This window comes from Diospyros lotus, chromosome 2 (assembly GCF_014633365.1).
Source record: "Diospyros lotus cultivar Yz01 chromosome 2, ASM1463336v1, whole genome shotgun sequence".
NCBI classification, from domain to species: Eukaryota; Viridiplantae; Streptophyta; class Magnoliopsida; order Ericales; family Ebenaceae; genus Diospyros; species Diospyros lotus.
Window position 1 is genome coordinate 42,901,888 of NC_068339.1, and position 16,823 is coordinate 42,918,710.

The window sequence follows — 16,823 nt, forward strand, 5'->3', positions numbered from 1 at the left end:
TATCTTTTGAAAACTTTTGTAAAAATGTTTAAATATTTTTTATTCACAAAAAGAAATTCACATATACATATAATACCTAAAATTAGTCTGGCCAATGAACCTTGGTCGCATCGCCATCAGACTTGCCTTTAGCTCGCATTTGCCTTGCCATTGAGTTGTCAATTAGCCCTATCATCGGATATTCAATAATTCATGTTAAAAGAGAAGGGAAGAGAAAGAAAAGGGGAAGCCATAGAGCAGAAGAAATGACGTCATTTTAATTAATTTAGATTGCAAAATGAATTGTAATCTAGACTAATTTTATGTATACTATATTATATATATGTATATATAATATGCATTAATATAGATAGGGGTGAGCAGAAGTTTGGATAAACCGAACTAATAGAACTGAACTGATTCAGTTCAATTTTTCATAGGAAATAGTTTGGTTTGGTTATATTTTTCTCTAAAAATTGATTATTCAGTTCAATTCGATTATTTTGGTATAAATAACCAAAGAACCGAACCGAAGAGTGCATATCTTATTACCCATAAACCTCCCTCCCTCCCGGGCGACAGAACCCAAGGCAAAGACTCTCACTCACCTAGAAGGCTGGACTGAGACAGACGTGAGACACTGAGATAAACCAAGACTGATAGAGAGAAAAACCCATTGAACCCTTTGAGTCCGTCGCCATCAGTAATCATCACCTCCACCTTTGACACCTTTCCTTTTGCCATCAGCAGTAGGTCGCCTCACCTTTTCCTTCGCCAATCGTCGTCCCCTTCGTCAGACTCAGACCAACGCCTTTCCATTCGTCAATCATCGTCCCCTTTGTCTCTTTGTTTCTTCATTTCCTTGTGCTTGGACAATCGACCCATACCAACGACGACTAACCGTCGACAGAGATTAGTACCGACAGTTAGGTTAGGGTTTTGTAAGATTTTTCAATTTTTTTTTTTTTTTTGAATTTCAATAAGATTAGTTTCTTGATGTATTTCTTCATTTGCATTATGGGTTTTTCGTTTGTGTTTCTTTGTTTGCACAAATGGATTTGTGTTCTCTCGCATGTATTTCCTTTGATTCTTCCTCATTATAAATAGGTTTGAACTTTTGTGTATCAATTGATGTTGTTCCTCTATTTCATTTCTGTAAATCGGTTTGTTTCTATATCAATTTCTCTATCAATTTATGGTTTTGCACAATTTGCTATCAATTTGGTTAACTCGGTTTGGATTTCGGTTAGTTTGGTTAGTTGAAATTAGTCGATTACTGCGGTTCAATTATTATATGTTGTTCGGCTCGATTAGTATTTTTTGGTCGATTTGGTTCAGTCATAACCATTCCACACCCCTAAATATATAGATATAAAACCAACTTAATTAGTTGTTGTGGATGCACGACAATAACATGAAATTTCCTTGGAAATTACATGTCAAAATTAACGAACGAATTAACCAACGATCCTAGTATTAATTAACCAACGAACGGTATGCATCGTCTTCTTTGACGAACGAATGGCATGCATCGCTTCGTCAATAATTAACCAACGATCCTAGTATTAAACCCCAAAGAAATCTAGATTGCAAGCTGCAAATATGTTACAATCAACTGGATTAATACTGACTGACTATCACGATCAGTCTTGGTCAATATTAGTGGTTGAAACTGCGTGGTGTCATCATCAGTAGTCTTCCACCCCATTAATATATATATATATATGCATAAATATTCTGCAACTAATTAGTTGAAGCAAGATATAATATTGATTTAGGGATTAATTCCACCGGAATTGATGGCTAAGCTTGATTCAGAATACTCCTCTTCTTCTTCTTCTTCTATGCTTGTACTGTTATTGCTCTCGTCGGGCTTCCTACATAATGTGCTTGGCGGGCAAGTTGTTAAGGTTGATGTGGGGTTGATTCTTGACAAAGACACCATTGTCGAGAAGATAACAAAGACATGCATGGACATGGCACTTGAAGATTTCTATGCCACTCACCTCAATTTTACCACAAGGCTTGTTCTTCACCCTAGAGATTCCAAGACTGATATTGTTGAGGCTGCATCAGCTGGTAATTATATATGTTGTGTGTTCTTTCATAATTAAATTCTACAAAGCAAGCATTTGTATATATCCAGGAGAATATCATTTTGTGCATGCTTATGTAATATTTCTAGTCTTACAGTTTGAATTTTGTCATATTTATCATGTTTTTACAGTTATAGACTTACTCAAGAATGTGCGAGTACAGGCAATACTAGGTCCACAATCATCCACACAGGCAGAATTTGTGATTAATATCGGCAACAAAACACAAGTTCCCATAATTTCTTTAGCAACTAGTCCTTCTCTATCGCCGAAAGAAAATCCATATTTCATTCGAGCAGTGCCTATTGCATCCGCTCAAATTGGAGCCCTGGTATCTATAATCAAGGCATTTAGTTGGAGGCAGATAGTGTTAATCTATGAGGACAACTCTTATGGTAGTGGGATACTTCCCCATCTAATTGATGCTTTGCTACCAATCAACACGCAAGTTCGATATCGAAGTGTCATTTCTTTGTCAGCCACAGATGATTATATCCTTCGAGAACTCTACAAGCTACAAACCATGCAGACTAGGGTTTTTGTGGTGCATATGCTTTTACCTCTTGCTTCTCGTCTTTTCCTGAAGGTTAAGGAAGTTGGAATGATGAGACAGGGATATGTTTGGATTATAACAGATGCTATTACAAGTTTGCTAGATTCCATGGATCCCACACATATAGAAGCAATGCAAGGTGTAATAGGTGTCAAGACTTATGTTCCAAGGTCCAAAGAGCTTGACAAATTCAAGAAAAGATGGAGAAAGAGATTTATTCAAGAGAATCCAGATATAGAACATGAAGGTGAACTAAACATATATGGCTTGTGGGCGTATAGTAGCGTCAAGTTATTAGCAATGGCGATGGAGAAAGCACAAATTTCAAAACCAAAATTTTTGAAATCAAATACCAATGGAGAGAATTAGACAGACTTAGATGTAATTGGAATCTCAAAAATGGGGCCAATGCTTCTTCTATCAATTCAAAACATGAGATTCAATGACTTGAGTGGTGAATTTAATTTAGTTGACGGAGAGTTACAATCATCAACCTTTCAAATAGTCAACACTACAAGAAATTCGGGATTTAGCGACGGATTTTCAGCGACGGATATTTCCTTCGCTATTTTGCTACGGAACAGCGACGGAATTGCGACGGATTGCGATTATTTTTTTTTCCACAATTAGCAACGGGTTATAGCAACGGAAAAAATTCCGTCGCAAAAAAAATAATTTTAAATTTTTTTTTTGCGACGGAAAATAAAATCCGTCGCTATTTTTAGCGACGAAAAAATATTTTCATCGCTAAGTATTAATTGTAATAAAAAAAATGAAAATTAAATTTTAGCTAGCGACGGAAAAAATTTATGTTGCTATTTTTAGCGACGGAAATTTTTTATCGTCGCAATATTTTAAAGTAAAAAATTAATTTTAATATTAGTTTAAATAATTAAAATAAAATTTTAAATTTAATTTTTTTATTATTAAAATTTAACGATGTTCCGTCGCTAAATTTTAATAATAAAAAATTAAATTTAAAATTTTATTTTAATTGTTTAAAGTAATATTAAAATTAATTTTTTTATTTTAAAATTTTGCGACGGAACTTTGTTCCGTTGCTACTTAATAAATAAAATTAGCAATGGATTATGATTTCCGTCGCTGATTTAGCCACAGATTGAATATTCCGTCGCTAACATTAATTTTTATTTTTTATTTTTTTTATTTAATTAATTTATAAATATTTAAATTTGGAATGAATATTTAAATTTACATTTAACCATGAGATGAATATGAAAAAATTAATTTATATAATTTAAATGAATATATTAATATTAAAAATCATAATATTGCTAAATTCTAACTATATCAATTAAATGTATAATAATTAATTATTTATAATATTTATTAACTGTGTGTAAAATGTAAACAAATATTATATTTGAAAAATAAATAAAAAGTTTAAAAATCATAATATTATTGAAATTTTTTTATTTTAAATTTTAGAAATCATAAAAATGAAAAAATATTGAGAGATTACATTATATAGAAAGGAGTCTAAGAGTTATCTTGTCAATCTCTTTCTCTTTATAAATATGAGAATTTTTTGCTAAGTTAAAAAGTTTAAAAACCATAATGAGCATGTTTTTTGTAGCTTAAAAGCTGTAATTTTTAACTTCTAACTTTAAAAAAGTGATAATGTATTGTTTGTTTTAACTTGTAGAATTATAACTTATACCTTCTACTAGGTTTTAGAAGGGGTGCAAGCTGACTTTTTCAAAGTTAGGGTACCCCAGCTTGTACATCTTTCTGAGAAGTTGCAACAAACAAGTTCACAATTTATTTTAAGTTTTAAAAACTATAAACTAAGAAGTTATGAGGTATAATTTCTTTAATTAAGGTGTAACAAATAGGGCCAATATATGAACAACATTGTATCTTATACTTAAAAACAGTATCATATGTCACTATCTAATATAAGTGTTATATATAAAACATTAATGTTGATCAAGAAAAAAAATAAATATATCTCTTTATCATTTGTCCTCTCTAATTTTGTCTTTGAATTATAGATGAAATTCAACAATCTGAAACCCATTGTGTTGATCAGATGGGTTCTGTCATTAGTATTGTTCTATTCTATAATTGAGAATCCTAAGTTTAGTTAATGTTTTTTTAAATATTATATAGATTTCGTTTAATATAATTTTTATTTATAGAAAAAATAAATTTTTAATATAGCAAACTATTAATAAATATTTCAATATATTAATATAATAATTTAAATTATTTTATTATCACATTTTAGATAATTACAGTAAAATTTTATTTAAATTATTTAATAATAAAATTATATTTAAAATACATTATTTTTATCAATTAAATAATTATTATTATTATTTTTATAAGTTATATTATTTTTTATATAATTAAAATATTAAAAATAAATAAATTCAATAGGCGAGAATTTATTTTAATAATAAAAAAATAAAAAATACATTTTTAGATGGAGACGGAATTTATTTTCTATCGTTAATTAGAGATGAAAATAAATTCTATCCCTAAAGTTTAAAATAAGAAAAATATATTAGTTTAAATTAAAAATAATAATAAATTAAATTTTGCAACAGATTTAATATTCTGTCACTACTTTTAGCGACGCAAAACTATTTTCGTCGCTAAAAAATTAAATTTTAATTGTAATTTTTTTGCTTTTCAAATATAGAGCCGGAAAGTTTTTTCCGTCACCAATTTTAAAAATAAAAAATTAAAATTTAATATTGATAATAAAAAATAAATAAAAAAATTTAGTGACGAATTGTCTGAGTTCATCGCTGATATAGAGACATAACTTTTAATCTGTCGCTAACCTTAATTTTTATTTATTTATTTAATTAATTTATAAATATTTAAATATATAAATATTAAATTCTATAAGAAATTTAATATATTAATGTATATTTAATTAAAAACTTTTATAAATTTTTCTTTTTAATTATCTCATGTTATTAAATATTATATCTTCGTTGTTTTGTTATGCATCGTTTGACCTCTTTGTTTGTATGATAGTATATCGTTAGTTTTAAATATTTATAATTTTTAAAATTTTTAATTTTATTTTTGTTGTTTACTACTTTATTGAATCAAATCAAATTAATTAAAATTCGATATAAACTCTTTGTTTGTATGACAATATATCGTTAGTTTTTAAAATGTATTATTTTTTTATTTCTAATTTTATTTTGGTTTTTACTACTTTATTGAATCAAATTAATTAAAATTCGGTATAATCAAATTCATTGAATCAAATTAATAAAAATTATCAATTTTTTAAAAAATTTGCTTCTATTCAATTAATGTTTTTAAAAAAAATTAGTTTTTGTTTTCGATTATATTTTTTAATTAAAAAAAATCGAATCGATTGGATTTTAAGACAATGGTGTTTTTATGATAATAAAATGACGTCGTTTTTGGCCTAACATACAATTTTTCAGCTTGTTTGATTTTTTAGCTTATTTGGTTTATAGATTAATTAAATTTTAATTAATTTTTTTATGTGTTTATTCGGTTTATTGAATCTGTTTAGTTTATGTGATCTATATTTAGTTTTTTCTATCTAATTTAGTTTATTGGGTTTAATCTGTCAAGTCAATTTAGTTTAATTTCTCAATTCAATTTATTTATTTTTTGATTAATTTGATAATTAAACCGATCACGTTCCCCTAATAATGAAGGAATATGAAAGAGAAAATAATCAAAAAAAAAAATTTAAAAAATTAAAGACTACTCAACATTCAAAATATATTAAGAATATTGTTACAATATTTTTAAATATTTTTTTTATCTTTAATAATTTTTTTATTAAAATAGTATTTATAACATATCAAATTAATTTATTATAATTATTAGATTTATAATATAAGTATTTTTTAAATTAATATTAATTTAAAATGCAATGATTTAAATTAATTTATTATGATATTTTAAATGATTATAAAAAATTATTAATAAAATGATTTAATAATTATCATAATTTTAATAATTTTATTCATTATTATAAATTTTATTAATTATATAATAATAATTAATTTTTTTAATTTTTTTAATAATTTATTAATGAAAGAGGCGGGGACTCTTTCACTGATCCCGGTAAAACCCCCCTCACCCCCCATCCCTTCCCCCCGTAAACCCCATGTGACGCCCCCCGTCTCCCTCTTTCCCTCTTCTCCCTCTTCTGCATCGCCTACGTGCCCCTTCTCCTCTCTCTCGTTCGATCTCGCACTCGCTCTCACCTCTCGCGGCTGGCACTCGCCCTCACCCTCGCCCTAGCTCACTGTCTCCCCCTTTTTCCCACACTGCCTCTCTCTCTCCCTCTCTCTTTCTCTCTCTCACCCGCGACCGACACACCATCGTCGCCCACAGTGCATCTCTTTCTCCCTCTCTTTCTCTATCTCACCCGTAGCCAAACTACCCACCCCATCATCGCCGCCCCTCGCCCATACTGCCATCGTCGTCGCCCCTCGCCCACACTGCTATCGTCGCCGCCCCTCGCCCACACTGCCATCGTCGCCGCCCCTCGCCCACCCCCTTCTCTCTGTCTCTCTCCCTCTCTCGCCGCCGCGTAACCCACCCACGCCACCGTCGTCGTCCCTGAATCGCCGCCCCTGCTGCGCACCGCCGTCGCCCCCCGCCACGCCGCCGCCGCCACCTCCAGAAGGCCCTCTCTCTCTCTCTCTCTGTCTATATATATATATATATAGATTTATTTGCTTCATTTCTGTATTTGGTGTTAATTTAATTTAGTGTTAGTTTAATTTAATTTTGTGTTAGTTTAGTGTAAATTAATTTAATTTAGTGTTAGTTTAATTTAATTTAGTTTATGTATATAGATATGTGTGTTAATTTAGTGTATTTGATTATGTTTATGTGTGTATCTAATTTTGTATTTGATTATTCATTATGTACATTTGATTATGTGTATCCTATTATTTTGTGTATTTTTTATAGTATTTTATGTTTTGTGTACATTTGTCAACTTTTGTGTCTTATTTATTTGGAAGATTTAAAAATTTGTCAACTTTTTCTTATAATATCAATGCAAGATTACATCCTTATCAAACCCATCCTAGAAGTTCTTGAAAGAGTATTCATTATGCAAGCATAAAAACTTGGGAAAAAAAGAATAATTAATACATCAAAAAAGCATTAAGTATGTAAATTTTAATAGTATTATAGAATTAATACATAATTAAAAATTAAATGTAAAATTAATCAATAAATTTTAAAATATATTATAAAATTATTAAAAAAGTTTGATATATATATTTTTAATAATTAACACTTATTTTTCTCGAGTTTTCAGTCAAGTGTATATATATAATATGTTGTATGAAAATGAAAATAAAATAAAAAATGAGTATGATATAAAATGAAAATAAAAAATTATTATTTAAAAAATAAATATGTGAATAAAATTCATGAATAAAAAAAATAAGAATTTTTTTTTGTAAATATAATTTTTAATATAAAAATAATAAAAAATAATTATTTAATTTAAAAATAAACATAAAATTTATAATATATTTAAATACATTTTTAAAAAAATAAAAATTTTGAGTGATAGACAAAAAAATATTTTATCTATTCGTAGATAAAAATATATTTTTAAATTACAAAATGATCATAATTTTTTTTTAAATTATAAAAATAGTCTTAACGTTTAAAAAACAAAAATATTTTACAAACCTGGAAACTAGAAGTTTTCGTGTACCATACCATACGCATACATATTTATGTTTGCAGTGTAAGTGATTTGATGGGAGGTATTTTTATTATTTTATTATGTGTGTATAAAGTTGCGTGTGTGTTAATGTATATTTGATTATGTATACAGATATATGTGTTAATTTAGTTTAGTGTAAATTCATTTAGTGTTAATTTAATTTAGTTTAGTGTAAATTTAATTTAGTGTTAATTTAATTTATGTGTACAGATATGTGTGTTAATTTAGTGTATTTGATTATGTGTATGTCTGTATCTAATTGTGTATTTGATTATGTGTAAATTTGATTATGTGTATCCTATAGGGTGTAGTTCATTTATAGGAGAGATTTTGTTGAATTTTCTCTAAAAATTATATTAAATAAAAAAAATTAATTAAATATTTCTTAGGTATTTAATTAAATTTGTTGGAACTTAACCTTAGATTCCCGTTCGGTGACTTCCTCGATGGAGCGAGGAGATCACTGAATTGTCCAGTTGGACAGTCTGGAAATTTGGTGTCGTGTTGTGTGCCCAGCGAATACGCATTAATTTACTCATGCATGGTACGAAAATTCAGTAGCATTTCTTGTTGTTCTCCGGTTGCATATAAGAATATGTTTTGATTCATGCAATTGACTCAAATCGAGTTTAACTTGTATGAATCAACACATAATCTTTATCGTGCATCTGGAGAACTGTGCTGAGATGCTGCCAAAATTAATAATATTGATTAGATCTTACTTCTTTATATACTAACATGTTTATACATTCTCCAAATACTATTTAATTATGAAAAAACCATCTACAGGTTTCAAGAACTACACGTTTTCCACAAACTTATATTTAATTAATGATTTATAAAAATTTTATTTTGGGTAAGAAAGAAATAAATAAAATATAATAAAATATCGAAATAGAAAGTGGAAATGGGCGGGAAAAAATTTTGACGGCATTTTCATTATAATATATATATAGATGACAGGTGTTAGAGGACGATATCGTGCAGGACGCAGTGGTTCTAGACCTAACTCGTCTGGGTCTACTGCTGCTTCCACCTCATCTACTGCAGCACCATATATTTCGAGAGATATTTCACCAGCATCCCTCCCATCAGCATCTCCTGTTGCTACTCTTGTAGTTGCTTCTTCACCGACCCTTCCTGCAGAGTCACCAGTACATCCATCATCTTACTCGACTGCCAGTCATTTTACATCCGACCCATTACATGTTATAGAGCAAGATGGCGATGGGTAACTTTAATTTTTTTTTACATTATGACATGTATTAAATTTTATACTAATTATTATTATTTGTATACAGGAGCATCTTTTGTCGTACAATAAATATCTCCCATATTATATCGACAATCTTCAAGAAACGTCTTCATAAGAAAGGTCATGTTTGGAAAGAAGTGCCTTCGGAGATAAAGGGCATGTATTGGGATGAATTTGCGGTATTAAATTCAAATTAATAATATATATATATATTTCAACTATTAATGTAGAAATGTTTAAATTATTTAATCTTTTTTTTTTGTTTTACAGAAAATTTTTCAGTGGGATCCTGCAATTGATGCATTAGTGAGAAGAGAGTGGACACAAAAAGCAGCGAAACGATATATCGACAACATTCGTATGTGGCATGCCAATGGAAAATCGATCTTTGTGCCAGATGATGTTTGGGATAGCTGGATGCAGAAATGGGAACAAGATGAAGCTTTCAAGAAACGGTCTGCACAAGCATCGCTGAACCGTTTGAGTGAGATAGGTGGCCTTGGGGCTGGTCTTTCCCGTCATACTGGGGGTTCTATATCTTCAGCAGAGCATAAAAGACGAATGGTGAGATATTTAATTTATTTAATTTGTTAATATTTAATTTTTTTTTATTAACATGGTTAATTTTATGTCATTTTTTTTTTTAGACACATGAGTTTGGGAGAGAGCCTACACTGATTGAATTGTTTGAACGAATTCATTCTAAAAAATTTGAAGAAGGACAGATGGTGTATGTCGACAGACGTTCTTCAAGTGTCGCTGTAAGTATTTTTTAATTGTAAGTAATATCATTTTTATAATTAACATAAGTTTTAATATTCATAATTGATTTATTTTATTTTCTTCATTAAACTGTTGTAGGAAATGTATGGACAGTTGCTAGAGCAAGCAACTCAACCAAATGAAGGGTCTGAGGAGCCTCAGCAGCCAGATTGCGATCAGATATTCATCCAGGCTGCTGGGGGGGAAAATAAGAAGAAGAGGATTTACGGCATAGGATCTTTATCACAATCAAAATTTTCTGACGTTGGCAGCTCATCCTCTGTCTCATCTGGTCTTAATGAAAACCCAGTTATACAAGAAATGACAGAGAAATTAAAAGTGCAGTCAGAGCAGATAAATTCACAGGCGGAGCAGATAAATTCACAAGCAGAGCGGATAAATTCGCAGGCGGAGCAGATTAATTCGCAGGCTCATGAGCTGAGCGATGTTCGACGACAGATGTTTGAGATGCGATTTTTGATTGAACAACTTACTGCATCTACTCGTGGTATTGTTCCTTCTTCTTCTTCTTCTCAGCCACAATCGACTTATCAACCTGACTCACCTAATGTTGATGATGATTTAGATGATTAGTTTTTGCAGTTATTTTTATGTAACGATTGGTATGTAACAGACAATTATATTAGCATGTAATAGACAATTATTAGTATCTTGTTTGAATAATAATTTTTATATTATAAATATAAATTTTGGAATTTTTATATAATTTGTTTAATAAATAATTATAAATAAATTTTAAAATTAAATAAATAAATTAAAATAAAATTAAAAATGTATAACTTTTAGCGACGGAAAAAAATTGTGTCGCTAAAATTTTTAAAAAAAATTAATATATTGCGACGAAATAATTTCGTCGCAATAAAATTTTAATATATTTTTTAATTTTTTTAATTTACTTCAGCGACGAAAAATTCCGTCGCTATAATTAATTTAATAAAATTCAAAAAAATTCGTAGCGACGGCATTTTCCGTCGCTATAATTAATTTTAAAAAAAAATCGAAAAATATTAGCGACGGAAACTTCAGTCGCTATATTAATTGAATAAAAAAATTCTAAACTAATAGCGACGGAAAATTTTCGTCGATAAAGTTAATTTAATAAAAAATTTAAAATATTATAAATTTCATAAAAAAATTCTAAAATATAGCGACGGAATAGTCCGTAGCTAAAAAGAATAATTTCTTTTTTTAAAAAAAAATTGCGACGGATATTTCCGTCGCAGAATTTAAAAAAAAATAAAAAAATTCTTTTTTTTTTAATTAGCAACGGAATATTTCGTCGCTATATTTTAAATATTTTTTTAAAAATAATAGCGACGGAATTTTTCGTTGCTAATAAAAAATAATAATTTAAATTTTTTTTTTAAAAATATTGCGACGGAAATATTCTGTCGCAATTTTTTTAAAAAAATACAGTTAGCGATGGAAATATTTCTGTCGCTAAGACGTCGCTAAAATAGCGACGGATCCGTCGCAAAGAAAATTTAGCGACGCAGACTTTAGCGACGGACAGTTTCCGTCGCTAAAGATATTTTGCGACGGAATTTTGGATTTAGCGACGGAAATATTCCGTCGCTAAATCCCGGAATTCTTGTAGTGCAATGTGATTGGAAAACGAGATTGGGAAGTAGGCTTTTGGACTAAAAAATATGGGATCTCAAAGCAGTTAATGGCAGACAAGGATAGTTATACAACTTACGAAGAAGATCTCATCAAGCCAATCATATGGCCTGGTGAATCTTTTATAGTGCCTAAAGGTTGGGAAATGACAACAACGGAAAAGAAGTTGAGGGTTGGATTTCCGGTTGAAAATACATTATCTGGATTCATAAAAATGGAAAAGGATCCTCAAACAAATGCTGTCATTGCCATTGGTTTTTGTGTAGATGTGTTCGAAGAAGTAATGGATCATTTGCTCCCTTATGCTATCCAATATGAGTTTATTCCTTTTGTAACTCCTGGTGCTAATATTACTATAAGCTATGATGACCTCGTTTATCAAATTGCTCTTAATGTATGTAATCTAAATTTCTAACTTGAATCCCTACTCATTGTTTAACTTTTAGTTAGAAATCACATGATGCTTCTTTGGAATGTTTAGTTTAACCGAAGCAACAAAGTTTGTTTTTGTATTTGCAGAAGTTCGATGTTGTTGTGGGTGACGTAACCATTCGAGCAAATAGATCCAGATTTGTTGATTTTACAATGCCTCTTACAGAATCTGGGGTGACAATGATCATTCTAGTTAAGGATGATCAAAGCAAGAATGCATGGATTTTTATGAAACCCCTAATGGTTAAGAGCTTTGATAAGCAAAAAGATGGTTCCTTTGATGGATGCAAAAAAAACCAATTGCCATAGATGAAGGGATAGCAATTTTTACATTGGCAACGACTGCAGTATTTGATTGCCCTCAAAGTCCAGCTACAAGTATCTTTCCTAATGCCGGGGGAATTTGCTCTCCAGATGAAGGATGTTTCACAATAGGACCTATAGTACACCAATTCATGATAATATTTCAATTGTATAAAATAATGAACAAATGCGAATTGTCACGAGCTTTCTTGTTGTAATAAATTAACTGCACTTTAATTCCATGATTGTTGGTTTAGATGAACATTATCTTGGGGAAGCATTTTATGTTATTACATGTCCCAATCAACTCTAGTTGTTGACAAGAAATTTAAAGAAGTTAGCATTTTCTCATTTTCTTTTGATGTGTTGGGATTACTGTTGACATATTTGAATATGTCTAATTAGGTGATATAATCAAATACATAATTTATATATATTACCTATATCTAATTATGACAAATAAAATGGTAACCGTCATTTATTATTTATAAAATAAACTTACTTAAAATGCCAATCACTCACTTGATAACAATATATTTTCCCAAGTTAAAGGATATTTTGCTCTCACAAAGCTCTTAACTCTCTGTGCGCCTTAGACTTTCCCTTCTTGCTTATTTTGTTAAAAAGATGAAAAGAAAAAGAAAATGACAAATGTTTACTGGCAGGGTAAACAATCCTCCAAAAATCAGAACTTAATTGGTAATTTACTCTCCAATTACATGAGTCCGTACAAATAAACAACCCACCTATAACTAATTTTCCAAAGATTCTCCCCTAGCTCTCTGAATGTGACCCTAACCCTAAGGAACACATCTTCAGAGCTTTGCGGTTTGCTCCTTCGCCGCCACTTCCATGAGTTGGTGGTGGGCGTAACTTATATCTATCTGTTTATCTTTAGCTAACGCAGAAGAAGAAAAGGAAGCCCATCTCCTTCGCCATGATATCCTTGAATGCCAGCTGCTTTCTGGTAAGTAATCACAACCTTAAGCCCACAGATTTAGTATTACTTCTTCTCAAAACTTGGGAATCAGATTCCACTTTCGAGCTCCCACCATTTCAATACCCTTTCTTGGGATCGGAAGGATCGATTTTGATTTTGTTTGTTTGTTTTTTGACATGGGATTTGTTGATTAAACACAGAACAAGTCGGTCTATGGCGTTCCCCGAGGCTTATCTCATTTCCAGAGGAAAGCGCATGCTCCTGTGCAGGTGGGAGCTTTGAGCTCGAATGATCGATCAGCTGACCGAAAATTTGTTGTAAATAAAAATATTTTAAAAGATATTTGTCTAATAGTTTGCATATTTTATGTCAATTGCTTACACGTGACCAAGAACCTTTCAAAGCTTTTTCAAAACTTATCGTACCAACCCTTTTCTCTCTCTCTTTCTCAATTGTTGAATAGTCAAAGCATCACATAGAATTGTAATTGGAATTGCAAAGTGGCCAAACCTTTATTAAATTAAAGGAACATAGGTAGCCTACCATTATTAGGCAGCAGCCTAAATTGGCTGTTGCTCATGTCTTTTGCCTAACCCATTTAGGCGTGAGAGAGGCCTATAAATTGGCCTCCCCAGCTTAATCCCTTCATCCCATCCTCTCCACAAGCATCCCAAATCATCCCAAAATCCAAGTCTCTCATTTGTAGAGAGAGAGAGAGAAATAAAGAGTTAGGAAAATTAGTGTTTTCTTCTATTTTCAAGAAAGGTTATTTTGTTGTTATCTCCTTGTGATTTAAAAGAAAAGTTGTAACTCCTATTATTTCTCATAGTGAATTCTTCTATTCTTGCCCGTGGTTTTTACCCTAATTTGTCTGGGGGTTTTCCACGTAAATCCTTGTGTTCATTTTATCTTCAATTCATCTCATTTCAACTATTAGTTTCAAGACATCTAAGACCCATCATTTTCCAACAAGTGGTATCAGAGCTTGACTTGAGTGTTGATATCTACTTATCGTATGCTCTGTGGTTGCCACTAAAAAGTGGATCCTCCACATCAGAAAATAAGTTAGATTATTATTCACTCTTTTCAAAGTACTGGGCACGTATACGCATTGTTCACGTATACGGTACTGTTCACAGTTCAAGTGAAACGATTGAAATCAAGGTGAGCAAAATGGCAACAAAGTTCGAGATAGAGAAGTTTAACGGGAATAATTTCTCGTTATGGAAAATGAAGATAAAGGCGATCTTAACAAAAGAAGATTGCATAGAGGCGATTGGAGAAAAACCAGTGGAGATCACCAACGATAGCAAGTGGAAGAAAATGAATGACACTGCTGTCGCTAATCTACACTTGAGTCTAGCCGATGAAGTCTTGTCAAGTGTGGAAGAGAAGAAGACTGCAAAGGAAATCTGGGATACTCTCACAAAGTTGTACGAGACCAAGTCATTACACAACAAAATCTTCTTAAAAAGAAGACTCTACACTCTTCGGATGTCGGAATCTGTTTCAGTAACGAATCATATCAATGCCATCAATACACTATTTTCTAAACTCTCAAAGTTGGGTTACAAAATAGATGTAAATGAGCGTGCGGAACTTCTACTTCAAAGCATGCCAGATTTGTATGACCAACTCATCATCAATCTGACCAATAATATTCTCACTGACTATTTAGTCTTTGAGGACGTTGCAGCCGCAATTTTGGAAGAGGAACAAAGGTGCAGAAATAAGAAGGACAGGTTGGCAAATTCGCAACAAGCAGAGGCATTATCGATGACGAGAGGGAGGTCAACGAAACGTGGTCCCAGTGGGAGCCATAATCATGGTAGATCAAAGTCAAGAAGTAAGAAAAATATAAAATGTCACCATTGTGGCAAGAAAGGGCACATCAGGAAGGAGTGTTGGCATCTTCAGAAGAATGGAAAAGGTCCCGAGTCATCAAAAGCTCAGGGAAATGTTGCAAGTACTTCAGATGATGGTGAAATTCTATACAGCGAGGCAACAACGATTGTTGAAGGCAGAAAGAAACTCACTGATGTTTGGACTATGGATTCAGGAGCATCATGGCATATGACCCCTCGGAAAGAATGGTTTCATAAATATGAACCTATCTCAGGAGGATCTATGTTCATGGGAAACGATCATGCCTTGGAGATCGCTGGTATCGGTACCATCAAAATAAAGATGCACGACGATACGGTTCACACTATCCAAGAAGTACGACATGTCAAAGGCCTGAAGAAAAATCTATTGTCTTTAGGACAACTAGATGAGGTTGGGTGTAAAACCCATATTGAGAATGGGATCATGAAGATAGTTAAAGGCACGCTTGTGGTGACGAAAGCAGAAAAGATAGCTACAAATCTATACATGCTTAACGGAGAGACAATACAAGATGGAGAAATGAATGTTAATTCGATAAGCTCTGCAGAAGAATCAACGATGATGTGGCACCGTAAACTTGGCCACATGTCAGAACGAGGTTTGAAGATTCTCTCAGAACAAAAGCTTCTCCTAGGGCTCAACAACGTATCATTACCCTTTTGTGAGCATTGTGTCATGAGCAAGCAGCATAGATCAAAATTCAACAGTTCCACTGTTAGAAGTAAAGTTATCTTGGAACTAGTCCATTCTGATGTTTGGCAAGCATCGATTTTGTCCCAAGGAGGTGCAAGATACTTTGTATCTTTTATTGATGATCACTCCAAGAGATGTTGGGTGTATCCAATCAGAAGGAAGGCCGATGTATTCCCAGTTTTCAAAGTGTTCAAAGCACAGGTAGAACTTGAATCGGGAAAAAAGATCAAGTGTCTGAGGACTGACAATGGAGGAGAATTTACTAGCGATGAGTTCAATGATTTATGTCAAGAGGAAGGTATCAAGAGACAGTTCACTACATCATACACTCCACAACAAAATGGAGTGGCAGAGCGGATGAACAGAACCTTGTTGGAGAGAACAAGAGCAATGTTGAAGACTGTAAAACTAGTGAAGTCGTTTTGGGCAGAAGCAGTCAAGACCACCTGTTATGTGATCAATCAATCTCCATCAACTGCGATTGATTTGAAAACGCCGATGGAAATGTGGACTAGTAAGCCAACTAACTATTCTCATGTCCATACGTTTGGAAGTCC

The 16,823-nt window shown here is 31.6% G+C and overlaps 2 protein-coding genes across 2 annotated transcripts; both read left to right on the forward strand.

The window, feature by feature from the left end:
- The first annotated feature begins 1,778 nt into the window (after window positions 1-1,778).
- On the forward strand, window positions 1,779-2,997 carry LOC127794835 (glutamate receptor 2.2-like). Its single transcript, XM_052326090.1, has 2 exons — window positions 1,779-2,058; window positions 2,207-2,997. Exons 1-2 carry the CDS (start codon window positions 1,779-1,781, stop codon window positions 2,995-2,997), a joined length of 1,071 nt encoding a protein of 356 aa, XP_052182050.1.
- Window positions 2,998-9,309: 6,312 nt separating this feature from the next.
- LOC127794836 (uncharacterized) lies at window positions 9,310-10,964 on the forward strand. Its single transcript, XM_052326091.1, has 5 exons — window positions 9,310-9,584; window positions 9,655-9,787; window positions 9,879-10,172; window positions 10,256-10,369; window positions 10,470-10,964. Exons 1-5 carry the CDS (start codon window positions 9,310-9,312, stop codon window positions 10,962-10,964), a joined length of 1,311 nt encoding a protein of 436 aa, XP_052182051.1.
- Window positions 10,965-16,823: the final 5,859 nt, after the last annotated feature.

Excerpts from the sequence above, each read along its gene's own strand:
- LOC127794835 (XM_052326090.1), top strand. The coding sequence starts at position 1,779 with ATGGCTAAGCTTGATTCAGAATACTCCTCTTCTTCTTCTTCTTCTATG. Across the intron at positions 2,059-2,206 it reads TGTTGAGGCTGCATCAGCTG|TTATAGACTTACTCAAGAAT; the intron begins GTAATTATATAT and ends ATGTTTTTACAG.
- LOC127794836 (XM_052326091.1), top strand. The coding sequence starts at position 9,310 with ATGACAGGTGTTAGAGGACGATATCGTGCAGGACGCAGTGGTTCTAGA. Across the intron at positions 9,788-9,878 it reads TGTATTGGGATGAATTTGCG|AAAATTTTTCAGTGGGATCC; the intron begins GTATTAAATTCA and ends TTTGTTTTACAG. Across the intron at positions 10,370-10,469 it reads GACGTTCTTCAAGTGTCGCT|GAAATGTATGGACAGTTGCT; the intron begins GTAAGTATTTTT and ends AAACTGTTGTAG.